At 37.4% G+C, this 26490-nt stretch overlaps 1 protein-coding gene across 1 annotated transcript; it reads left to right on the top strand.

Annotated features, from left to right (window-relative positions):
- The first annotated feature begins 21568 nt into the window (after positions 1 to 21568).
- Positions 21569 to 25924, top strand: LOC118804960 (interferon a3-like). Its single transcript, XM_036565553.1, has 5 exons — positions 21569 to 21688; positions 22351 to 22431; positions 22613 to 22759; positions 23398 to 23490; positions 25820 to 25924. Exons 1-5 carry the CDS (start codon positions 21569 to 21571, stop codon positions 25922 to 25924), a joined length of 546 nt encoding a protein of 181 aa, XP_036421446.1.
- Positions 25925 to 26490: the final 566 nt, after the last annotated feature.

The raw sequence follows: 26490 nt of genomic DNA, 5'->3' as shown, positions 1-26490 counted from the left end.
TTTTTCATTCATCAAGGTTCAAACAATGTAAACTGTGTACCTGACGTTCTTCCCAAGGAAAAGGTACATATTTATCATAACCTCATAAACAATAACGAACAAATAAAACTTCTGGGTCAAAACAGGGTGAGTGGAGCCAATACAACATAAAAAATACCATTTCAATGAAATATGGTCCAGTTTTGTCCCCTGAATAAAGGTACTTAAGTTGTACCCCTCAGGGTCACTGCCCAGTAACAGTTTGATACCTTTTTTCTGAGAGTGCACGAACATAAACAAGACAAAAGAAAGGAAGGGACGGTCTAGAAACATGATAGGCCTTTGTGAGTGCACCGTTTTGCCTGAAGGCAGCCTGTGCCAGTTTAGTCTCTTCCTACCGATTACAGTATCTCATTGGTTGCATTAGCTCTGATGTGTCATATGTGGATGGTTCACCAGTGGATTCTCTAATCCAGTTTTGCCATATCTTGCTTCTGTATTCCCCCTATACACTGCACACTATACTGTTTTCTTGCTCTATAATGATTTTATCACAATAAAGTGTGTTCCATGAACTGCAGGCTGCTGCTTTATAGGTGAAGTTTATGTCTATCAGGTCAAATGTCATTATGAGGTGGCAGATGGGCAGCTTGAATAGTTTTCTCACTGTAAGGCAGAAATACACCAAGGAATAATAGCCTGCTCGACCTTGTAATGCGCCAGGCCATCTCCACCACATTTAATGCATCATTAATATCTCCAGAAGTCATTGATTATCAGGAATACGTGGTGAAAATGAAATGTTAAAGAAGTGATCCTTGCTGAAAGAAATGATGGAAGTCTCACAGAAAACTAGTGGCCTGAAATTTGTCTTTTTTCCAGCTATGGTCACGACAGGTTTATCTTTGCCTTGCATGCTGTTCGGTCAGAATAAACAAATAAAGAAATGAAACTTTACATTTTGTTCTGTTCACACAGGGCAAATCAGATTTGTTCCTTAAACATGATTTTTAGGACGCCCCGCCACTCACACACACACAGCATTGCCTTTGTGCAATATATCTTTTTCTAAAATCCTGCTCAAATATGTTGTCATCTTTCTTAAGTAGCTTTTCAAGTAGCTCTCCATTTATGTGGTTTTCGTGCCACCTTGTTTTTTGGAGTTCTTGCTGCTGCTGTCCACCTTCTTAAAAAAAGTAATGGACTGTCAGGTTTACTCTATTGTGCTGAAGTTTCTTATTGGAATTTCCATTCCACCGTAAATAGTGCCACAGTTAGATGCGCCAGCACAGGCGTCTGAATGAAAGTGCTATACCATTTAAGGTAGATCGGGACGTTAGACTATGAAGCTATCTTCACTTCATCTAATCTTTATCCACTGTACCACACTCGGTGGCAGTAAGCAAACCTGGGCTACAGTTACTACAGTTAGACACTTGGATGGAACATTTGGCTTATATTGACTGAGCATTCCTGTATTTATATTCCTGAGTTTATACATTAGCTCACTGTAAGACACTACCAGCCCACTGGGAATTCTCCTGACTCTCTCCTGATTACCAACACTGGCACTGATGTTAGCTAACAAGCTAATAGGCTCTACCAGTGATGCTCAAGAGTTTCGAACCGTTACTGAAGCACTTACTGTGTGTTTTGCGTCACTCGCTCTGCTGAAAAAACCCATAGAAACCATTAAGTGTTTCTATTGGTTGTTGATGGGTTTGTACCATGTTTTGGCTTTTAATGGGCTGATATCACAGTGTAAAGCATCCTAAAGGTTTAACGGGCGACTAATGGTTGATTCTAAATTAATGTTTTGCTTTCCCTAATGGGATCTAAAGGTGTTTTACAGAAAACTAGTGGCAGATAGGTCGGTGATATCTGGACAAACAAATCCGATCTTATCACTTAACAGTGCAGTCAGTAGGCTCAAAAGATCTGATTTGACAAACAATCCGATTTGCCTGCAGTCTTAACGTAGAGCTACAGCACCACCTGCTGGACAACTGAATAGTGAACAGTAACAGAACACATCTTAACTTTTCAGCCTTTAAAAATCCTAATACTAAACTTTGTCAAAGACTTTTTCTAGAGCAGGGACCCCAGAGGACCCACATTTTTGCTCCTACCTAAACCAACCTAAACACTTATGGATGAAGGAAAAATATGGACTGTTTGGGGGGCACTTAGGATCGGATTAGGAAACACTGATCGAGGACAAGCATCTTGCTGTGTAAAGCCAACTAAAATATATTAAAACCTTTTGGCCAACAAATGAAAAACAGTTTAAATTTGTTTCAGATTAAATGCTTCTTTAGTCAGAAAGTTTTTTATTTATATTTCTGCCTACTATTTCAAAAGTAAACAATGTTATATCACTCATGTGTCAAGCTTTGAAATGAAGTTATGATTTTCATTTCCTTTCACCTTTCATAGGCAAAGTTGAGGAGGATTGGAGAGGAAGAGGATGAAGAAGATGTGTGTGGGTCACATGACCTCGTTATCAACTGTAAATCAGTGTAGCCTAAATTCAGACCAGAGAACTGGCCCAACCGGTCCTGTTCTTAGATAGTTATCTAGCTGGTTAATCATGTAATGGTCACAACATTTCTGGCACATTAATACACTAGGCTACAGTGGCAATGGTGAAGACTGGTGAACAGGCTGGGACACAAAGTCAATTCTTAAAAAATGTGCTCCAAATAATTACAAAGCCTAAAACGACTCTTCATCTTCCCGCTCTTCCTGACCGGTGCTTTGCACCCCAAACAGAAAGCGAAGGGCAGAGTTCATAATGAATGATGTTACATCAACATGATTATTACTAAAAGCAGAACTGAAAACAAAACTGAGTAAAAGGGGTACTTCACTGGAAGTACACAGACTGACACAGTCACCCACCACCACAGTCGCCAGGGTGCTGAGCCCGCCCTGGACGACTCAGCCTGTGTCCACCCCAAGATGCTTTCAAGGAATATTCTACTTAGAATGCTCAGAATGGTCTCTCGGGGGCTAGATTTTAGTTCACGTTTTTGGGGGTGTTACTCATAAGCATGTATTTTGGTCTTTTTTGTGTTTGTCAGTGTCTCTCTCTCCCGGTCTCTCCCTTCACAGGTGTACCTGCTCTGCAAGCAGTGATGTGAGGTGGACCTCCAACAAATCAGAGGCCTGGCTGGTGCAATTTGGGGAGGAGCCTATGTTTTCAAAGAGGCCTTCAAGATGGTTGAAGACAGAGAGGACTCATTACATGGGTGCTGTGTTTTTAATCTTTTTTAATCTCTTGTGTTGAGAGTCTGCGTTTGTTTTAGGTATTTTACCTGCATACTTTTACTTTGGTTTACAAGAGATTGATTGTTTGTACCACCTGGGGTTTCAAACAGGCAAGAGGCGTGCCTATACACTTGCACCATGTAGAAATCCACTCTTTCTACTTCCCTAGGTCAGAGGGAGGGCGCTGCCACATGTACTTTTGATTACTGGCCAGGGAAGTGTGGAGTAGTTATCTTTTGTTTCTTTTTGTTGGGTTAGCTAAGTACTTTTTGTTTCAGAGTAGGCAAGCGTGGTTAGGTTTTGTTTTGTTTATTTCTTTGGTGCCGTCCACAGTTTGACTCTTCCAGTGTGGTACTAGGTATCATAGCACACCTTTTTATCATGGTTGGTTTGAATAAGCTGGCTTCAAAAGCTCTATTGGCCTGTTCCTCCAACTTTTAATCCATCATTACTACTTCAGTATTTTATTGCCACATGTTACTGATATGAAGCCTTGGCTTGTCAGAAAGCCTACCAAAATAGATTTGTTTGGTTTATTTAAGTTCGGCAAAGCTATGTTTGTCCGTGAGTCTTGTAGCCATGGTGTTGTAAAGTATCAAAAATGTACAGATCATACAATCCCTCAGTGGAGAATTCTACATCCCTGTCCCTCATGGCCACATGGTGAGCAGTTTTGAACTGTTGTTTTTGAAGTAAATGTGTACTGAAGTCTGAAAATCAATAGTTATAAATAGTTATTGTTGCTCCCCCTGGTGGCGGAGGCCCAGACTGCAGCCCCTGAAGCCCATTGTAAATTATGTTTACATCAGACCAAAAGCTGAAATGCCAAGCTGATACAGAGACAGAATTGTGTCAGCATGATTTTTTGAGACACATATCAGAGAAGTAAACTTTCAATCTCTCCTGTGCCATTTCACTCGCTGTGCCAAGCGCTCTTCAACTCTCCCGTAGTCTCATTGTCTCACAAGCGGATCCAGTCTCTCTCTCTCTCTCTCTCTCATATATATAGGATGGGCTTAACCATGTGGACATTATTACAATTAGAAGTACTGACTGTTACTGGCAATGACTTTACTGAAAATTGAAAAGAACACAAAATACGTTGTTCCAAATTATTATGCAGAATACAGTTTTTTGACACTTTCATAGGGTCATAATGACAATCATATAATTTCAAAAAGAAATCTTTCATATTTGCTGCATGAACAGATAATTTTCCAAAAATAAAAACAAGTTAAATAACTTTGTTTACAGATCAAGTCACATATTGATATATAAGTCCTTCTTTGAGATGACTTTAACATGTATAGTTTCTGCCTGTATTTCATAAGTATTGCCCCCCAGAGCTGCTGTTTCAAAGTATACTCACAAACATCACCCTTATATATCCTCCTTTTAAGGTTGCTGCACAGGTTCCCAATGGGATTGAGGTCAGGAGATGTTGGTGGCCAAATCAAGATTTTTTCTCCTTTTATGCCCATAGCAGCCAATTTTTTCAGAAGGCATGAATTTTCTTTTTATATCATGGCAGAAAATGGTCGGTTGGGAACTCTACATATCTTGCAGAGGTCATTTTAACACCCACAGAGATGCTATCTACCATCTCACTTCCCAATATTCCAGCCCAAATCATCACTCCTCCACCTCCTTGCTGACATTGCAGTCTTGGAACAGGGTGGCCATTCACCAACCATCCAAAACTCCATCCATCTGGACCATCTAGTGCAGCATGGCATTCATCAGTGAATAAAACTGTTTAAAAATGAGTCTTCATGTGTTTCTGAGCCCACTGTAAATGTTTCTCTTTGTGAGCTTTGCCTTGGGGGAGGCAAAAAACAGCTTTATGCACAGCTGCCGGCCTGTGGAGAATCCTGCATCGAGAGGTTCTTGAGACAGCAGCAGCTTTAAATACCTGTTTGCTGCTCAACAGTGGTGTTTTATAGTTGCCCTTTTAATACACATCTTTTCTGATCTCTCTTCAGTTTTTGTGAAATATCAATTGTTTTCATGCCTTTTGCAAGACGTTGTATTATTTCATGCTTTTCATCTTGAGAAGGATCTTCCTTTCTCCACATATTGTATGAGAACTGTTACTTGCTTAACAATGTGGAACAATCTCTGTAAGTTTCCTGTTAATCAAGATCACTTGGCAAACTGATTAACAAACCTGTCTGAGATTGATACCAGTTACTTAAGAAGATACGAGAAATAAAACAAACACTTTATTTGAAAAGCCAAAGCCTAAATGCTCATAATACTGATATCCTACTGATATGTTACTTGCATAATAATTTGGAACACAGTGTGTGTGTGTGTGTGTGTATACATATATATATATATATATATATATATATATATATATATATATATATACATATTCTTTTGTCTTGTTTCCTTTCCTTTATTATTTCGTTATTCATCATGGCTTTCAGTAAAAACGAAGACTTGCACTTGCATCATGCCTCTGTATCTCCCTCTATGTTACATAAGTATTACTAATATTTATTTATTATTTATTTATTATTACTCTGTGTTACATGAGTAAAGCTAGTATTTTCATTTGAAGTTCATTTGTGAGGAAGGAAATCTATTTTCACTCATTTAAATGTAGTCATTGGGTTTGATTTCATGTTCCATAAGTGACAGTATCTGTTCTGCTTTGTGACTGGTCACACTTCTGACTTTTGAGGTTTATCATTTTTGTTTTAGAGACCAAGACTGCATCAGAAAGGAAAACAAAGTCTTTCCAACTTCAGTTCCCATGCTCATAGATGGAAATATACAGAAAAAATGTTATTCTGTGCTTAAAGGTGAATTCCAGTGACTTTTCAACATTTCCATATAATTTAATGGTTATGATGTAAACAAACTCATTCAGAATGGTTTGGTGTGAAATGCTTCATTCTAGAGAAACTTACAGAGTCAGAATTATTCACAGATGTGTTGATGGGAACCAGACGTCTGATTGCTCCCAAAGGCTACATCACACAAAGTTATTGCATGAAGTGGTTATGAATATAGTGCCTGAGACATTGTTTATTAGTAGTTTTATGAGAAGTTTTTAGCCAAAAATGTAATTTTAAAAAGCTATTCATTGCGGAGGGGTACATGTAGGGCACTATAAGACCAAATAGTCTACAAAGAGAAGGTGGGGGCTTTTTTCAGATTTGTCACTATTTACTTTCAACAACATTATATAGGCTATATAAACACAGAGGACAGGTGTAAGTTTACTGGTTTAGTAAATAAACTGACTATATTTGCATTGTAAACATTGAGACTCCTGGTTCCTACACTCTTAAAGAAGGATTCTTCAAGCGTTCTTTAGTAAAGGTAATAGTTCTATTTAGGACCATCAGTTCCTTATAGAACCATTTGCATGGTGAAATGGCATTAGATTAATAGAGAATGTGTTATATGTGGTTCTATATAGAACCTTTTTGAAAATGGTTCTATATAGTACCAAAAAGGGTTCTTCTATTGTTAAAAGCTTGACATCATCAAGTGAACAACAGCAGAATCCTTTTAGTGCTATGTAGAACTGTTTTCAACACATTATCCATCAATCTGAAGCAATTTCCCAAATTAAAGCATAAAATGATCCCATATAGAACCCATGGCTCTGTATAGAACTACTGCCTTTATTCAAGAACCCTTAAAGAAATGTCTTTTTAAAGAATGTATCACCAGCACTGTAAAGAGGTCTGAGTTAGTACATTTCTCCACAATGCACATCTCACACCAAACCACACTCTGATTGAATTATACAGTGATTCCAAAAATTGGTGGAATTCTCCTTTGAGTTTTTTAAGATGCTAAGTTGTCTTTGGTTATTATTTCAAAATAAGAGTTTTACTGGTGTGTAGGTTTAGACTGCTGTCTTTAGAGCAGAGGAGAAAAGCGGCAGGAGCGTTTGCGCTGCATGCGGTCGAGAGAGCTTTCTGCCGTGGGAGAGATTTCCTCTCTCTCTCTCTCTCAGCAAACCAGCTCAGCGTCACAGCGGAATGTGGCCAGCGGCCAGGTGGATGACCAGAGAAGAAGTCTGACCCACACATGAAGATACGTACCTAAAAAATGAATAAATACCTTCAAATGTGCTTTTCTTTTCACTCCGGTTGCGGTTTGGCGCAGACTGCTCGCCTAAAAACAAAGAAATGAAAATGTATTTAAACGATTGAAATGTGGTCAGTCGGTTGTACATGAATGACGGGTATTAAATCAACTCTACTGAGTCAACTGTGTACCATAATGCATCACTGCGTCATTGTGCAAATGTTTATACCATAACAATATATTTTGCAGTCTCCTCAGACTGCACACATGTTCTTTTCTGGGCTCTTTTCATATCTATTTTCTATTTAACTTTCTAACTATCTAACTATGTTTACTATACTACACTTTCTTGTATTTGCTCTAATCTTGCATATAACATGAATGATTATAGTAAATCGTAATACAAACGTTCAAGCACGTTTATGTTTTTTCCATTGGGTAAATTCTCTCGAATATTTGTTAATAGTCTTACACACACTGTAAATAATAACAGTAAATATTAATACTCAACAGTAGACTTTATTGTGAATATAAGCTTATCATAAAAGTATAACCTACAAAGGTTTAAGCAAGTTTACTTATATTTGAGGAAAGCGAGATTTTACTCAATGAATCTGAGTTTTCTGAAAAGGAAGGCATCTAAATAACAAATATTAGCAAATGATGAACAGATATAACTGAAATAGGCGAATAACGTTTGACCGTAAACTTCAAACTGTATGTCAATTAGAATTAAAGTTAAAATCAGTTTGTAGTCTTGAAATTCAACTGGAAATTAAAATCAGTTTCTTTATTTACATAGAAAACGTGACCCTATCGGTTTACCAACTTGATGGTCAGTGGGTTACAGTTTACAGTGTCTCTAAATGTTTACGCTATACCATACATGCACACTCACCAAGACACTTTCCTCGTGAATGCGAAGCACCGTGTTGTCAGTGTAGATTGCTCTGAAAGCGATGCGAATAAATGACACGAAAATACGAATATTCGCATGAAAAGTGCATACACCGTACGCGATGCACTCGGCATGCAGACTAGCTAGCCTTTCCGTTGGTTGCGGCCAACGCCACAGATAATGATTGGTTGAGTGAGTTCAAGTTCGAAAATCGAAAGTTCGAAAAATCGAACACAGAGTGAATAAAATCATGTCGACTTTTTGCCTTTCGAAAAATTGCATTTTTGTGCAAGATGTCACGAGTTATAACATTAATATTATTAGTTGACGAATACAGTGAAAATGACACTCATAAACATTCACTTAATTTAACTGTAATCTAATAACAACAACAACAACAATAATAATAATAATAATAATTATTATTATTATTATTATTATTATTATTATAAGAATGTAAGCTAAATTTCCCCGCTTTTTCCTGGTATTTCTACAAATGAATCGTTGTCAATACATTTTCCTTTGTAGGTCAAAAACACTTAAGTAGTGAGTTTAACTTAACAGAACTGCAGTAGAACGTCTTAGAACATCCAGCATCTATCAGCAGACACAAGTCCTTTTTTTTCAATGCACTCTTTGATCGACAATAAACTGAACCCCAAAACTGAGAGGTGTAAACAATGTACAGCTGATGTCAGATATGTTAATGTAGTGAAAAAGGAATTAGTAACTTAATGACTGAAATAAATCTAAAAGTTAAAGTCTCACAAATATACACAAACGCACATGGGTAGAAGGAGCAGTATTATAACAGAAAATACATAAGAAAGCATAAATCTATAATACAAGGTTACTCCAGTACATCTAACACTACCCACCTTTGTTTTCTTGCTACTTTTTTATAATGAACACTTGAAAATAGTTCAAGTCACAGATTATGATGCGATCTGAACAACAGTGAGGAAAGTGAATTGACTTGAATGCACAGTATTAAAGTTAATGTACAGGTATTAATGACACGGCGTCAAAGGGACTGACCTGGCATTCCATGGAAGTACACAGGTGATAAAACTTTCAGGTCACTCAGCTGCGTAAGAGATGCGAAAGGGTGTGGGGGGGAAACACAGGTTTTCAGTTTTCAGTAGCTTTAGTATAAATGCACGAGCCCCAAAATGAACGGCAAAGCGAACACCTCGAGCTCTCTTAACTTGTTCTTGCCAGTCTTTAATATCTTTAATTCAGCTGCAGTCCTTTATCAGCTCTGGTTCTCTTAGTGCTGTAAAATGGCAGTGTTCAAGATGTGTCTGCTTGGTGTTCTCCTTGCCTTTAGCTGCTGGAGCAACGTGGATGGATGCACATGGATGAAGAGCAACTTCCACATCTTAAGCAACAGCTCCATCTCGCATCTTCAACAAGCGGTAAGCAAATAGATTCGCTGGAAAATACGTTATTTACTGTACACAATTAAAAAGATGGTTCTTCAAGGGTTCTATATAGAACCATGAACACACAAAAATTAACGCTTTTCATGCTTAAATTGTTCTTTGCATGGTTCTTCAGATGGATGGAGAATGTGTTGTAGAGGGTTGTAAATAGCACCAAAACGGGTTCTGCTATTGTTGCGATGTCAAGCTTGTAACAATAGAAGAACCCTTTTTGGTGCTGTACAGAACCATTTTCAAAGGTTTCTATACAGAGCCATGTACAACACATTCTCCATCAATCTGAAGAACGATTCAACTAAGCAAAGAACCATTTAAGCATGCAAATGGTTCTATATAGAACTCGTGGTTCTAAGTAGAACCATTGCCTTTACTAAAGAACCTTTGATTTTTTTAAGTGTGCATTATAAAAGAATGTTGGATGGTTGTTCATTGTGACTCCAAAGTGAGCAACATCTTACTGTTATCTGAAGAACACGTGGAAACCTGGACTTGAAAAAAGAAGCTAATAATGCAAAAAAGTCATCGTGATGTTTTTTCCTTTGTGACCTTTTGTAGATTTGATAGAACACTTTTCACTTCTTGTTCGAAGCATTTGATGCGACTTTGATGTACAATTTCTGTTCATTTTAGTGCAACGACGTCACGCATCGCCACGTCACGCTGAGCTTGGGATTCCCGAGCAAGCTTTACAGTCACGTGACTCAGCTACAGGTATAGGGAAAGCGCACTTTCACTTTGTACTGAAGGCCTCGGGAAGGATCTGATAGTGTTTTAGAGCAGCTATGGAGAGTTACAGATATAGACATACTGCATTAGTTTGAACAGTTGTACTAATGATAACTGAATCCTGGTCGGTTCTTTAGGCGAAGTCTCACATCGTCTTTATTCTGCGAACTCTGAAGAACGTGATGAGGCTCTATGAGAAATCTGAGAGCGCGGACTGCGACCAGCAGAAGCTGCAGACGTTTATCCTCGACATCCACCGCCAGATCACGGAGCTCGAGCGATGTGTAAGTATCAATGCAATGCAGTCAGTGGTCCAATCAGAAAGAAGTAACATGGTGTTGGTGGGTTCAAACGACAATGTGGTCCCGGTGGTGCCTTAAAAGTTTGAATTATTTGAACTTCAAATAATAAATTGACAGATAATAAAATACAGACTGTTGTTACGGTAACTGACTATTAGACATTTAATTAACTCAAAACGGTAAGGCAACTAACCTTTTCAGCTAAAACACCACTTTTTTTTTTAAAAAATATCTATCGTCGCTGTCTGAACAAAAGCTCGAAAAAGTATTTTTACAGGAGAATAAAAAGCATTTCAATCTTTTAATGTAAGTTTATTTTAAGATTTTTATTCGAAGTCATTTTGAACCATTTCTGTTTGGGCCTTTTGCCATGAAAATCGCACAGTTTAATAAGCTGGCATTTTTAAATGATGGAAAAATGGTGATATATATAATGTTTTGTTCCGACAGCGACGCTATAATAAACACTGTAGATTATTAAACATAATAGAACATTAGAACACATGGACTGTTAAAGGGGGATGACAGTTTTTAAGGGGGATCATTTCTTTCTTTTTTTGTCCGGAGAGATGGTACAGCCCAGCACCCGCCTTCAACGTAAAGTAGGCAAAGAAAGAGTTTTCAAAATGATTTTAACACTTGTTTGTTTTTTCTGTGAAGGCAACAAAAATCGTCATCACTGAAACGAACAAGAAGATAATGAAGAAGATGGAAATGCACTTCAAAAGTCTGATCTCTCACCTGAAGAACACGGTAAGCTTTCAAACAATAGAAACACAGATCTATTTGAATGTCTTATGATAATGAATTATTAAAGTAAACTCTCAGCAAAAAAGGGTTCTATATAGTACCAAAAAAGATATTTTGGCTTGTTTCAACAGAGGAACCCTATTGGTGCTATAAAGAACCCTTTTCATATAGAACCATCTACAGCATGTTCTCCATTAATGTGAAGAACCCTTTCACGATGCAAAGATTAAATCATACAAAGTGTTCTTTAAGTGTTCATGATTATATATAGAACCGTTTTCTTGACTAAAGATCCATTGAAAAACCATATTTTTTAAGAGTGTAAGATTTAGTTGGAGTCCATTCACTCAGTAGGCCTTGTTGTTTTTGCCTATTGTATATGCTTTGGGGTGACTGAAAATGGCGATAATAATAATAATAATAATAATAATAATAATACACAATATATGTAATTATAATTATAATATACAACTAATATACAGTTAGAGGCGCGATTCAGGGGTACGGTCCATGACGCAGGGTTCCCGCCGCGACCGGACTCTCTTAAACCTTTATTGGGCCTTTCAAATAGATAGTTAATTATGACATAATTGTTGCGATCCAAAGAGCACGTCTACGTCTAATGTAAACATGCTAGTTGCGTGCCTTGTTTAAGACATAACACTCGCAAATTAACAAGTAAATTACAGAGTTATGTCTTATTCATTGAAATGAATTTTCGCATGGGGCCATTATTATTATTATTATTATTATTATTATTATTATGAGCACATACAATGAGAAAAATTATTATGGACTGGGGCGAAAAAGATAGTTACAGCACCGAATACGCTCTAAAATCATTCAGCACTGAAAATTGCCCGAAGCTGAAGCTGAAGCTGATCTTTCTCTTTGCAGGATTACAGCGCGAAAGGCTGGAAGGACGTTGCTGGACTGGTGCTGCAACACCTGTACAGACTGGACTTACTGGCCATCAACACTAAACTTGACCCCAGCCTTTAAGATGAAACTGCGTCTCAAACTCGTCGATTCGAAATCCTGACCGCGTGAAGTACCGCGAGAGATTTTCTGTGAAAGTGAAAATTACTGCCAATTGTTTTATTTATTTATTTTTTGTGATATTTATTGCAACAAACATATGTTTATTTAAACATTTATTTTATTTATTTCTTAATTTATTTTTATATCTACAGGCATTAATTAATGTATTAATTTTGTATGAACTGTAAAAAATAAATACACACATCACGATGTCTAGCAGTTTTTGTGTCACTCTTTCGAATAACGTACATGAAATGAAGGCGTCTTGAATATGTAATTCCATGCACGAGCTTCTGTCACTCACCTTTTATCTCATTATTCAGATAGGATGCTAATTGTAGAATGAGCTGAAACATAGTAAAATAATGAAATACGTGTAATGAAACGGTCCAAATACTGATAATACCATATCATACAGCATTGAAATGCAAACTGCTTTTTTCCACAGTCAGAAAAAGGTATATCAAGGTTCAAACAATGTAAACTGTGTACCTGACGTTCTTCCCAAGGAAAAGGTACATATTTATCATAACCTCATAAACAATAACGAACAAATAAAACTTCTGGGTCAAAACAGGGTGAGTGGAGCCAATACAACATAAAAAATACCATTTCAATGAAATATGGTCCAGTTTTGTCCCCTGAATAAAGGTACTTAAGTTGTACCCCTCAGGGTCACTGCCCAGTAACAGTTTGATACCTTTTTTCTGAGAGTGCACGAACATAAACAAGACAAAAGAAAGGAAGGGACGGTCTAGAAACATGATAGGCCTTTGTGAGTGCACCGTTTTGCCTGAAGGCAGCCTGTGCCAGTTTAGTCTCTTCCTACCGATTACAGTATCTCATTGGTTGCATTAGCTCTGATGTGTCATATGTGGATGGTTCACCAGTGGATTCTCTAATCCAGTTTTGTCATATCTTGCTTCTGTATTCCCCCTATACACTGCATACTATACTGTTTTCTTGCTCTATAATGATTTTATCACAATAAAGTGTGTTCCATGAACTGCAGGCTGCTGCTTTATAGGTGAAGTTTATGTCTATCAGGTCAAATGTCATTATGAGGTGGCAGATGGGCAGCTTGAATAGTTTTCTCACTGTAAGGCAGAAATACACCAAGGAATAATAGCCTGCTCGACCTTGTAATGCGCCAGGCCATCTCCACCACATTTAATGCATCATTAATATCTCCAGAAGTCATTGATTATGGTGAAAATGAAATGTTAAAGAAGTGATCCTTGCTGAAAGAAATGATGGAAGTCTCACAGAAAACTAGTGGCCTCAAATTTGTCTTTTTTCCAGCTATGGTCACGACAGGTTTATCTTTGCCTTTCATGCTGTTCGGTCAGAATGAACAAATAAAGAAATGAAACTTTACATTTTGTTCTGTTCACACAGGGCAAATCAGATTTGTTCCTTTGATTTTTAGGACCCCCCCCCCCATGCCCCCCCCACACACCCACACTCACACACACACACAGCATTGCCTTTGTGCAATATATCTTTTTCTAAAATCCTGCTCGAATATGTTGTCATCTTTCTTAAGTAGCTTTTCAAGTAGCTCTCCATTTATGTGGTTTTGGTGCCACCTTGTTTTTTGGAGTTCTTGCTGCTGCTGTCCGCCTTCTGACAAAAAAGTAATGGACTGTCAGGTTTACTCTATTGTGCTGAAGTTTCTTATTGGAATTCCATAGTCATAGCCACAGTTAGATGCAAGCGCCAGCACAGGCGTCTGAATGAAAGTGCCATACCATTTAAGGTGGATCGGGACTATGAAGCTATCTTCACTTCATCTAATCTTTATCCACTGTACCAGACTCGGTAGCAATAAGCAAACTTGGGCTGGACCATTTGAAATGGGGGCCCTTTGTTTAACCTCTAAATTACTACAGTTAGACACTTGGATGGAACATTTGGCTTATATTGACTGAGCATTCCTGTATTTATATTCCTGAGTTTATACATTAGCTCACTGTAAGACACTGTAGGCTCTACCAGTGATGCTCAAGAGTTTCGAACCGTTACTGAAGCACTTACTGTGTGTTTTGCGTCACTCGCTCTGCTGAAAAAACCCCCCATAGAAACCATTAAGTGTTTCTATTGGTTGCTGATGGGTTTGTACTATGTTTTGGCTTTTTAATGGGCTGATATCACAGTGTAAAGGATCATAATGGTTTAACGGGCGACTAATGCTTGATTCTAAATTAATTTTTTGCTTTAGAATCTAAAGGTGTTTTACAGAAAATTGGTGGTCTCTATTACCATTAAAAAGCATAAAAGCAGGTTTTAATCCTAAAGGTTCTAATGGTCTATTCTCAGTCGCAACGTGACGAACGCGTCAAATCCAGAGTGATGGAGGTGCTGGGAATCAAGAAGAGCTTGAAGGGTTTGAAGGTGGGATGTTGCGCCTCCATCTCTACTGAATCCGTGTTTGACATTATCGTCACCAGCTAGCTACGTAATTACTAACGCATACATCATTACCACAGTAAACGAGGCTGACAGGTCGGTGATATCTGGACAAACAAATCCGATCTGATCACTTAACAGTGCGGTCAGTAGGCTCAAAAGATCTGATTTGACAAACAAATACGATTTGCCTGCAGTCTGAACATAGAGCTACAGCACCACCTGCTGGACAACTGAATAGTGAAAGTTAACAGAACACTTCAATCTTCAGTTTTCAGTCTTTAAAAATCCTAAATAATTAAAACTTTGTCAAAGACGTTCTTTATCTAGAGCAGGGACCCCAGAGGACCCACATTTTTACTCCTATCTTAATCAACCTAAACACATAGGGATGAAGGGAAAATATGGACCGTTTGGGGGACACTGATGGTCGGATTAGGAAACACTGATCTAGGGCAAGCATCATGCTGTTTAAACACAACTGCACTACATCAAAAATCCTTTAACCAAAAAATGAAACAGATTTAATTTGTTTCAGACGAAATGCTTCTTTATTCAAAAAGTTTTTTATTCGTATTTCTGCCCACTATTTCAGACGTAAACAAACAATGTTATCTATCACTCCTATGTCAAACTTTGAAATTAAGTTATGGTTTTCATTTCCTTTCATCTTTCAGAGGCAAAGTTGAGGAGAATTGGAGAGGGTTAGGAGCTGTCAATGTTCATCTACAGTTTGAAGGTGACCAAAAACAAGCAGGAAACCAGAGAACTGGTCGAACTGGTCTTGTTCTTAGATAGATATCTAACTGGTTAATTATGTAATGGTCACAACATTTCTGGCACATTAATATAGTATACAGAGACAACGGTGATGACTGGTGAACAGGCTCAGGCATGAAGTCAACCAATAAAAATGTGCTCCAAATACAACTCCATTTTCCAAAAAAAGTTGGGATGCTGTGCAAAATGTAAATAAAAACAAAATGCAATGATGTGCAAATCATTTAAAACCTATTTAATTGTAAATAGTACAAAGACAACATATCAAATGTTGAAACTGAGAAATTTTATTGTTTTTTGAAAAATGTATGCCCATGTTGAATTTGATGCCAATAACATGTTCCAAAAACATTGTTTAATGCTAAAAGTTGTGTAATGCTAAAAAAAAACACCTGGTGGTTGATTGGCAATAGGCCTATAACATGATTGGGTATAAAAAGAGCATCTCAGAGAGGCTGAGTCTTTCAGAAGTAAAGATGAGGAGGAGTTCACCACTCTGTGAAAGACTGCATGAGCAAATAGTACAACAATTCAAGAATAACGTTTCTCAACATAAAATAGCACAGAACTTTTGCTTTTCATCATCTACAGTACATAATATCACTAAAAGATTCAGAGAATCTAGAGAAATCTCTGTAGGCAAGGGACAAGGCCAAAAACCAGTATCTGCTGGCCGTGATCTTTTGGCCCTCAGACAGCACTGCATTAAAAACAGACATGATTCTGTAGTGGAAATCACTGCATGGGCTCAGAAACACTTCTGAAAACCACTGTCTGTGAAAACAGTTTGTTGCTGCATCCACAAATGCAAGCTAAAACTCTAAAACACAAAGAAGAAACCGTATATAAACAGAATCCAGAAATGCCGCCACCTTCTCTGGGCCTTAGCTCATTTAAAATGGACAGAAGGGAAGTGGAAAAGTGTTCTGTGGTCCAACGAATAAAAATTTTAAATTCATTTAGGAAATCATGGACGCTGTGTCCTCTGGGCTAAAGACCACTCAGCTTGTTATCAGGGCACAGTTCAAAAGGCAGTATTCATGATGATATAGGGGTGCATTAGTGCACATGGAATGGGTAACGTGCACGTCTGTGAAGGCACCATTAATGCTGAACGATATATATATATGCTGCCATCCAGACAGTGTCTTTTTCAGGGAAGGCCTTGTTTATTTCAGCAAGACGATGCCAAAGGTGTAATTACAATACCTAAAACGACTCTTCATCTTCCCGCTCTTCCTGACCGGTGCATTGCACTCCAAACAGAAAGCGAAGGGGAGAGTTCATAATGAATGATGTTACATCAACATGATTATTACTAAAACTTTGGTTTACAAGAGACAAGAGGGGTTTCAAAAAAGTAAGATAGATAGAAAGAGTGGATTTCTACATGGTCAAAATGCCTATACATTTGGACCACGTAGAAATCCACTCTTTCTAGTTCCCTAGAGGGAGGGCACTGCCACATGTACTTTTGATTACTGGCCAGGGAAGTGTGGAGGAGTTAGCTTTTGTTTTCTTTTTTAGGTTAGCTAAGTGCTTTTTGTTTCAGAGTAGGCAAGCGTGGTTAGGTTTCGTTTTGTTCACATCTTTGGTGCCATCCAGAGTTTGACTCTTCCAGTGTGGTACTAGGTATCATAGCACACCTTTTTAAGATGGTTAGTTTTAATAAACTGGCTTCAAAAGCTCTATTAGCCTGTTCCTCCAACTTTTAATCCATCATCACCAGTTCAGTCTTTTATTGCCACATGTCTCTGATCCCACAGCACCCTAGACAGAATGTGGGGTCGTAATAGAGGTTATTACTTTTCACCTAATTTCTCCAACACTAGTGTTATCACAATGTCATTGAATGCACACACTGAGCTACAGCACCATTAAATAAATAAATAAATAAATAAATAAATAAATAAACGGAGTACTATCAAGCCAACCTCCCAGTTATGTAGCTAATAGTTGAAGCCGTGGCTTGTCAGAAAGCCTGCCAAAATAGATTTGTTTGGTTTATTTATGGTCAGCAAAGCCATGTTTGTCTGTGAGTCTGGTAGCCATGGTGTTGTAAAGTTCCAAAAACATGGCTTTGCTGACCATAAATAAACATGGCAATAAACATGGTAACACAGGGCAGCCAAATTATATTTACATCAGGCCCTGAACTGATACAGAGACAGAAATGTGTCAGCATGATTAGGACACACTTCAGGGAAGTAAACTTTCAGTCTCTCCTGCGCAGTTTCATTGTCTCACAAGCGGATCCAGTCTCTCTCGCGCAGTAAGACTCTCATACAAAAAAAAGACTCTCTTTGCAAACTAAAGGAGTGGGTGAATGCGACCCTGACTGAAGTCATGGTGACATATATATATAAAGAAAGTTGTTAAAGTCATCTCAAAGAAGGCCTTATATATTAATATGTAACTTGATTTAACAATGATTTAACTTGTTTTTATTTTTGGAAAAAATATCTGTCCATGCAGCAAATATTGAAATTATATGAATGTCATTATTATGAAAGTATAAAAACAAAAAATAAAAACAAGTTAAATCACTGTATTTACAGATCAAGTTAAATATTGATATATAAGCCCTTCTTTGAGATGACTTTAACATGTATAGTTTCTGCCTGTATTTCATAAGTATTGCCTCCCATAGCTGCTGTTTCAAGGTATACTGACAAACCATCACCCTCATATATCCTCCTTTTATGCTTAAATGCTCATAATATATGTCTTGTTTCCTTTCTAAAAACAAAGACTTGCTCTTGAATCATGCATCTGTATTTCCCTCTATGTTACATAAGTATTACTAATATTTATTTATTATTTATTTATTATTACTCTGTGTTACATGAGTAAAGCTAATATTTTTATTTGAAGTTCATTTGTGAGGAAGGAAATCTATTTTCACTCATTTAAATGTAGTCATTGGGTTTGATTTCATGTTCCATAAGTGACAGTATCTGTTCTGCTTTGTGACTGGTCACACTTCTGACTTTTGAGGTTTACCATTTTTGTTTTAGAGACCAAGACTGCATCAGAAAGGAAAACAAAGTCTTTCCAACTTCAGTTCCCATGCTCATAGATGGAAATATACAGAAAAAATGTTATTCTGTGCTTAAAGGTGAATTCCAGTGACTTTTCAACATTTCTGTATAATTCAATGGTTATGGTGTAAACAAACTCATTAATGGTTTGGAAATGCTTCATTCTAGAGAAACAGAGTCAGAATAATTCACAGTTGTGTTGATGGGAACCAGACGTCTGATTGCTCCCAAAGGCTACATCACACAAAGTTATTGCATTAAGTGGTTTTGAATATAGTGCCTGACAGGTGTAAGTTTACTGGCTTAGTAAATAAACTGACTATATTTGCATTGTAAACATTGAGACTCCTGGTTCCTACACTCTTAAAGAAGGATTCTTCAAGCGTTCTTTAGTAAAGGTAATAGTTCTATTTAGGACCATCAGTTCCTTATAGAACCATTTGCATGGTGAAATGGCCTCAGATTAATAGAGAATGTGTTGTACATGGTTCTATATAGAACCTTTTTGAAAATGGTTCTATATAGTACCAAAAAGGGTTCTTCTATTGTTAAAAGCTTGACATCATCAAGTGAACAACAGCAGAACCCTTTCAGTGCTATGTAGAACTGTTTTCAACACATTATCCATCAATCTGAAGCAATTTCCCAAATGAAAGCATAAAATGGTCCCATATAGAACCCATGGCTCTGTATAGAACTACTGCCTTTATTCAAGAACCCTTAAAGAAATGTCTTTTTAAAGAATGTATCACCAGCACTGTAAAGAGGTCTGAGTTAGTACATTTCTCCACAATGCACATCTCACACCAAACCACTCTCTGATTGAATTATACAGTGATTCCAAAAATTGGTGGAATTCTCCTTTGAGGTTTTTTAAGATGCTAAGTTGTCTTTGGTTATTATTTCAAAATAAGAGTTTTACTGGGGTGTAAGTTTAGACTGCTGTCTTTAGAGCAGAGGAGAAAAGCGGAAGGAGCGTTTGCGCTGCATGCGGTCGAGAGAGCTTTCTGCCGTGGGAGAGATTCCGTCTCTCTCTCTCTCTCTCTCTCTCTCTCAGCAACCAGCTCAGCGTCACAGCGGAATGTGACCAGCGGCCAGGTGGATGACCAGAGAAGAAGTCTGACCCACACATGAAGATACATAATTAAAAAAGTGAATAAATACCTTCAAGTGTGCTTTTCTTTTCATCACCGGTTGCGGTTTGGCGCAGACTGCTCGCCTAAAACAAGGAAATGAAAATGTATTTAAACGATTGAAATGTGGTCAGTCGGTTGTACATGAATGACGGGTATTACATCAGCTCTACTGTGTCAACTGTGTACCACAATGCATCACTGCGTCATTGTACAAATGTTTATACCATAATAAAGCGAGATTTTACTCAATGAATCTGAGTTTTCTGAAAAGGAAGGCATCTAAATAACAAATATTAGCAAATGATGAACAGATATAACTGAAATAGGCGAATAACGTTTGACCGTAAACTTCATAATTGTATGTCAATTAGAATTAAAGTTAAAATCAGTTTGTAGTCTTGAAATTCAACTGGAAATTAAAATCAGTTTCTTTATTTACATAGAAAACGTGACTCTATCGGTTTACCAACTCAATGGTCAGTGGGTTACAGTTTACAGTGTCTCTAAATGTTTACGCTATACCATACATGCACACTCACCAAGACACTTTCCTCGTGAATGCGAAGCACCGTGTTGTCAGTGTAGATTGCTCTGAAAGCGATGCGAATAAATGACACGAAAATACGAATATTCGCATGAAAAGTGCATACACCGTACGCGATGCACTCGGCATGCAGACTAGCTAGCCTTTACGTTGGTTGCGGCCAACGCCACAGATAATGATTGGTAGAGTGAGTTCAAGTTCGAAAATCGAAAGGTCGAAAAATCGAACAGAGAGTGAATAAAATCATGAACATTCACTTAATTTCACTCTAATCTAACAACAACAACAACAACAACAACAACAACAATAATAATAATAATAATAATAATAATAATAATAATAATAATAATTATAATGTAAGCTAAATTTCCCCGCTCTTTCCTGATCTGTCTACACATGAATCGTTGTCAATACATTTTCCTTTGTAGGTCAAAAACACTTAAGTAGTGAGTTTAACTTAACAGAACTGCAATACAACGTCTTCGAACATCCAGCATCTATCAGCAGACACAAGTCCTTTTTTTTGCACACTTTGATCGACAATAAACTGAACCCCAAAACTGAGAGGTGTAAACAATGTACAGCTGATGCCAGATATGTTAATGTAGTGAAAAAGGAATTAGTAACTTAATGACTGAAATAAATCTAAAAGTTAAAGTCTCACAAATATACACAAACGCACATGGGTAGAAGGAGCAGTATTATAACAGAAAATACATAAGAAAGCATAAATCTATAATACAAGGTTACTCCAGTACATCTAACACTACCCACCTTTGTTTTCTTGCTACTTTTTTATAATGAACACTTGAAAATAGTTCAAGTCACAGATTATGATGCGATCTGAACAACAGTGAGGAAAGTAAATTGACTTGAATATACAGTATTAAAGTTAATGCACAGGTATTAATGACACGGCGTCAAATAGACTGACCTGACATTCCATGGAAGTACACAGGTGATAAAACTTTCAGGTCACTCAGCTGCGTAAGAGATGCGAAAGGGTGTGGGGGGGAAACACAGGTTTTCAGTTTTCAGTAGCTTTAGTATAAACGCACGAGCCCCAAAATGAACGGCAAAGCGAACACCTCGAGCTCTCTTAACTTGTTCTTGCCAGTCTTTAATATCTTTAATTCAGCTGCAGTCCTTCATCAGCTCTGGTTCTCTTAGTGCTGTAAAATGGCAGTGTTCAAGATGTGTCTGCTTGGTGTTCTCCTTGCCTTTAGCTGCTGGAGCAACGTGGATGGATGCACATGGATGAAGAGCAACTTCCACATCTTAAGCAACAGCTCCATCTCGCATCTTCAACAAGCGGTAAGCAAATAGATTCGCTGGAAAATACGTTATTTATTGTACACAATTAAAAAGATGGTTCTTCAAGGGTTCTATATAGAACCATGAACACACAAAAAGTAACGCTTTTCATGCTTGAATTGTTCTTTACATGGTGAAATGGTTCTTCAGGTGGATGGAGAATGTGTTGTAGAGGGTTGTAAATAGCACCAAAACGGGTTCTGCTGTTGTTACGATGTCAAGCTTGTAACAATAGAAGAACCCTTTTTGGTGCTGTGTAGAACCATTTTCAAAAGTCTCTATACAGAGCCATGTACAACACATTCTCCATCAATCTGAACAACAATTCCACTAAGCAACGAATCATTTAAACATGCAAACGGTTCTATATAGAACTCGTGGTTCTAAGTAGAAATATTTTCTTCACTAAAGAACCTTTGATTTTTTTAAAGTGTGCATTATAAAAGAATGTTGGATGGTTGTTCATTGTGACTCCAAAGCGAACAACATCTTACTGTTATCTGAAGAACACGTGGAAACCTGGACTTGACAAAAGAAGATAATAATGCAAAAAAGTCATCGTGATGTTTTCCATTGTGACCTTTTGTAGATTTGATAGAACACTTTTCATTTCTTGTTCAAAGCATTTGATGCGACTTGTACAATTTTTGTTTACATTTCAGTGCAACGACGTCACGCATCGCCACGTCACGCTGAGTTTGGAATTCCCAAGCAAGCTTTACAGTCACGTCACTCAGTTACAGGTACAGGCACTTTCACCACTGTTCCTGATAAATTTAGTATGGTGTTCATTTAAAGGAACTGAAGGCCTCGGGAAGGATCTGATAGTGTTTTAGAGCAGCTTTGTAGAGTTACAGATATAGACATACTGCATTAGTTTGAACAGTTGTACTAATGATAACTGAATCCTGGTCGGTTCTTTAGGCGAAGTCTCACATCGTCTTTATTCTGCGAACTCTGAAGAACGTGATGAGGCTCTATGAGAAATCTGAGAGCGCGGACTGCGACCAGCAGAAGCTGCAGACGTTTATCCTCGACATCCACCGCCAGATCACGGAGCTCGAGCGATGTGTAAGTCATTGCAGTCAGTGGTCCAATCAGAAAGAAGTAACATGGCTGGCACGTAAATCTCAAACGTAGCCTGCAAAAACGTGGTGTTTTCACTGAGAAAAGTTAACAGGCTGCCTTAAATTTCTTGCATAAAACTCAGAATGTTGTTCTGGTAACTTACTATTAGAAGTTTAATTAAAATTTCAAAGCAGCCCAGTAACTATTTTTTTTTCAGTTAAAACATCATTTTTTTTACAATGTATGAAATCAAAATATCCATTGTCGATAGACTTTACAGGAGAAGGAAAACAAACTTTCTTATATTTTAATGTAAGCTTGGGTAAAAATATTTTACTTTAAGTAATTCATTTCATTAATTCTGTTGGGCCTTTCGCGATGAAACGTCAGCTGGCATTTTCAAAGTATGAAAATAATGAGTTTGTTCCGACAGCGACGTAACAGTAGACACTTTATGTTATTAAACATAATGACATTAGAACACATGGACTGTTAAAGGGGGATGACAGTTTTTAAGGGGGATCATTTCTTTCTTTTTTTGTCCGGAGAGATGGTACAGCCCAGCACCCGCCTTCAGCATAAAGTACGCAAAGAAAGAGTTTTCAAAATGATTTTAACACTTGTTTGTTTTTTCTGTGAAGGCTACAAAAGTCGTCATAACTGCAGCGAACAAGAAGATAATGAAGAAGATGGAAATTCATTTCAAAAGTCTGATTTCCCACCTGAAGAACACGGTAAGTTTTCAAACAGTGGAAACACAGATCTATTTGAATGTTATTATAATAATGAATTAAGTACTCACTTAGCAAAATGGGTTCTAAACAGTGCCAAAAAAGTTCTTTTCAAAAAGGTTCTGTATAGATCCATCTACAGCTAATCTGAAGAACGCTTAAATCATGCAAAGTGTTCTTTGAGTGTTCATGGTTCTATATAGAACCATTTTCTTGATTAAAGATCAAGAAAGAACCATCTTTTTTAAGAGTGTAAGATCTACTCTGAGTATGCCTTGTTGTTTTTGCGCATTGTATGTGCTCTGGGGTGACCGAAAATTGCGATCAAAAAATTATTATTAATAATAATAATAATAATAATAATAATAATAATAATAACACCAACAACAAAAACAACAATAATAACAACAATAAATATAGCCGCAAGCGGCAATGACCGGGTTCAAGCATGCAACAGCAGTATGGGCCCTCCTGCAGGTTTAGCCCATTAGGCCTAAAAAGGCCTCAAGCTTTTATTATATTAGGCCTGAAAAGGCCTCAAGCCTTTGTATAGTAAGTCTTTGTATAGTGAAATCTTTGAATGAATAAGCCAAAATAAAAGACAAGCAGTGCAATTTTTGACATAACATGTAATTAGAAAGTTGTTCATCTTAGTGGACTGAGTCACATGGCACCAATTGTTTATATGTCGACCTTGTAATAACATTGTAATAACATTTTTATTGATTTTTCAGTGTTTTTGAGTGCTGAAGCACCCCCAAAGGCCAATCTGGATCAACCTTGGCATACTCCATTAGAATCTCAATTTGTATAAATATTGAAAGTTTGGAGATGATGTGACCAAGGACTGATGAGTTATAGCTAATCAAGCTCGCAATGCCATGTATGCAGTAATTAAGTGATTAATCCCCTGACCCTGAGTAGAAAAGTCAAAATGTTTTTGATAATTATTTACCTACTGATGCCAAAATATTGTTCTAGACCAATTTTGAAAAGATTGGATCAAAATTCAGAGACTAGTTCGAAAAGTATGGTTTTCAAACATTTATCGATTACAAAAAAAACTATGCAGTTTTTTAATAAACATGTATAGGCAAAATTGTTTGTCACACTGTAGTACAATAGGCTTTTGGTGAAAATTGTAATAATATTGTAATGACATGTAAATTTCAGAAATAGCGCCCCCCAGTGGTCAAATCGTTTGAAACTCGACTGGTTGTTAGAAAGTGGCTACATATAGACATCATTCAAGTTTCGTCATGATTGGTCAATGTTAAGCCTGTCAAAAGGCCTGCTGAATGCTTATTGGCCGATGGCGACCACAAATTTCAACATATCCAATTGTCCTTATAGTGGCACTTGTAGTCTGGCCTATGGATGCTGCTTGCAAAGTTTCAGCTTGATAGAATGTACGGCTGCAGAGAAAATGCCATGTTTCTGTTGCTCCGCCCCCTAATTACATATGCGCACAAAAATCGAATGGCTACCTCAGAATAGGCTACTGACATGGCCTGTGAAGTTTGAAATTTTTTGGCTGAAGGATTCTTGAGTTACAGATTTTTCAATTAATTCTGAATTATTTTGAATTTATCCAGAAGGGTTCATTTGCATATGGCAGCCATGTTGTATGGAAAACTTAAAATGTTTTGATAATTATTGACCTTCAGGGTCTTCTGAATTTTTTGACACCAAAAACATGAGGATCGGGCAAAAATTGTAGGACTAGTTCGCAAAAGTAGGTTTCGCATATTTTGCAGTATTGCGAAAAATCTAAGTGGGCGGAGATTGACGAACCAAATAGCAAAGATATTTATTTGGACCCCTAGAATCAGGAAAAAAATATGGCTTGTCTGGCAAAAATCTGGTTTAGCAGTTATGAGCCAAAACGCGCCAAAACGCTATAGCGCCACCTTGTGGCCGATGGGGCTGATTTCTTGCGCCTGAGTAGCGGGAGGGACTACTACCTATTGACCAAGTCTCTAGGACTTACGGTTTGGGCTGTGCGTTCCGTTTCAGGGCGGAAAAAGAATAATAATAATAAGAAAAACTCTAACAATTCCAATAGGGTTCAATGCATTGCATGCTTGAACCCTAATAATAATAAAAGCATCTTAACGTAAGACATAACACTAGCAAATTAACATGCTAATTATATTGTTATTTCTTATTAATTGAAAATTATTATAATTATTATTATTATTGTTCTCAGCATATACAATTAGCAAAACTATTATGCACTGAGGCCCAAAACACAGTTACAGCACTGAATACGCTCTAAAATCATTCAGCACTGAAATTTGCCTGAAGCTGAAGCTGATCTTTCTCTTTGCAGGATTACAGCGCGAATGGCTGGAAGGACGTTGCTGGACTGGTGCTGCAACACCTGTACAGACTGGACTTACTGGCCATCAGCACTAAACTCGACGCCAGCCTTTAGATGAAACTGCGTCTCAAACTCGTGGATTTGAAATCCTGACCGCGTGAAGTACCGCGAGAGATTTTCTGTGAAAGTGAAAATTACTGCCAATTGTTTCGCTTATTTATGTGTTATGATATTTATTGCTGCATAAAAATGTTTTTCAATATTTATTCTATTCATTCATTTATTTTATCTCTAGTGACATTAATTAATTTATGAATTTTGTATGAACCTTAAAAAATAAATGCACACATAATGACGTCTGCCAGTTTTGGTGTCACTCTTTCAAATGACGTATATGAAATGAAGGCGTCTTGAATAAGTAATTCGATGCAGGAGCTTCTGTCACTCACTTTTTATCTCATTATGTAAGGGACGTAACTGTCCTGTATAATTTCTTTGCAATTATATTTTTTAAGTTGTATTGACTCCACTCACCGTGTCTTGTCCCCAGAATTTTTATTTTGTATTATTCTTTATTATCAGGAAAAGGTACAGATTTGTGACAATTTGGCACAAATTTGCGACCTAAAAGTTCACACTTTCTGAACCGTAATGAATAAAAATATACCTGCACAGTAGCA

This window comes from Colossoma macropomum, unplaced genomic scaffold, assembly GCF_904425465.1.
Source record: "Colossoma macropomum unplaced genomic scaffold, Colossoma_macropomum, whole genome shotgun sequence".
Taxonomy (NCBI): Eukaryota; Metazoa; Chordata; class Actinopteri; order Characiformes; family Serrasalmidae; genus Colossoma; species Colossoma macropomum.
This window is presented reverse-complemented; position numbering and strand designations above follow the sequence as displayed.

Excerpts from the sequence above, each read along its gene's own strand:
- LOC118804960 (XM_036565553.1), top strand. The coding sequence starts at position 21,569 with ATGTGTCTGCTTGGTGTTCTCCTTGCCTTTAGCTGCTGGAGCAACGTG. Across the intron at positions 22,432-22,612 it reads GTCACGTCACTCAGTTACAG|GCGAAGTCTCACATCGTCTT; the intron begins GTACAGGCACTT and ends TCGGTTCTTTAG. Across the intron at positions 22,760-23,397 it reads TCACGGAGCTCGAGCGATGT|GCTACAAAAGTCGTCATAAC; the intron begins GTAAGTCATTGC and ends TTTTCTGTGAAG.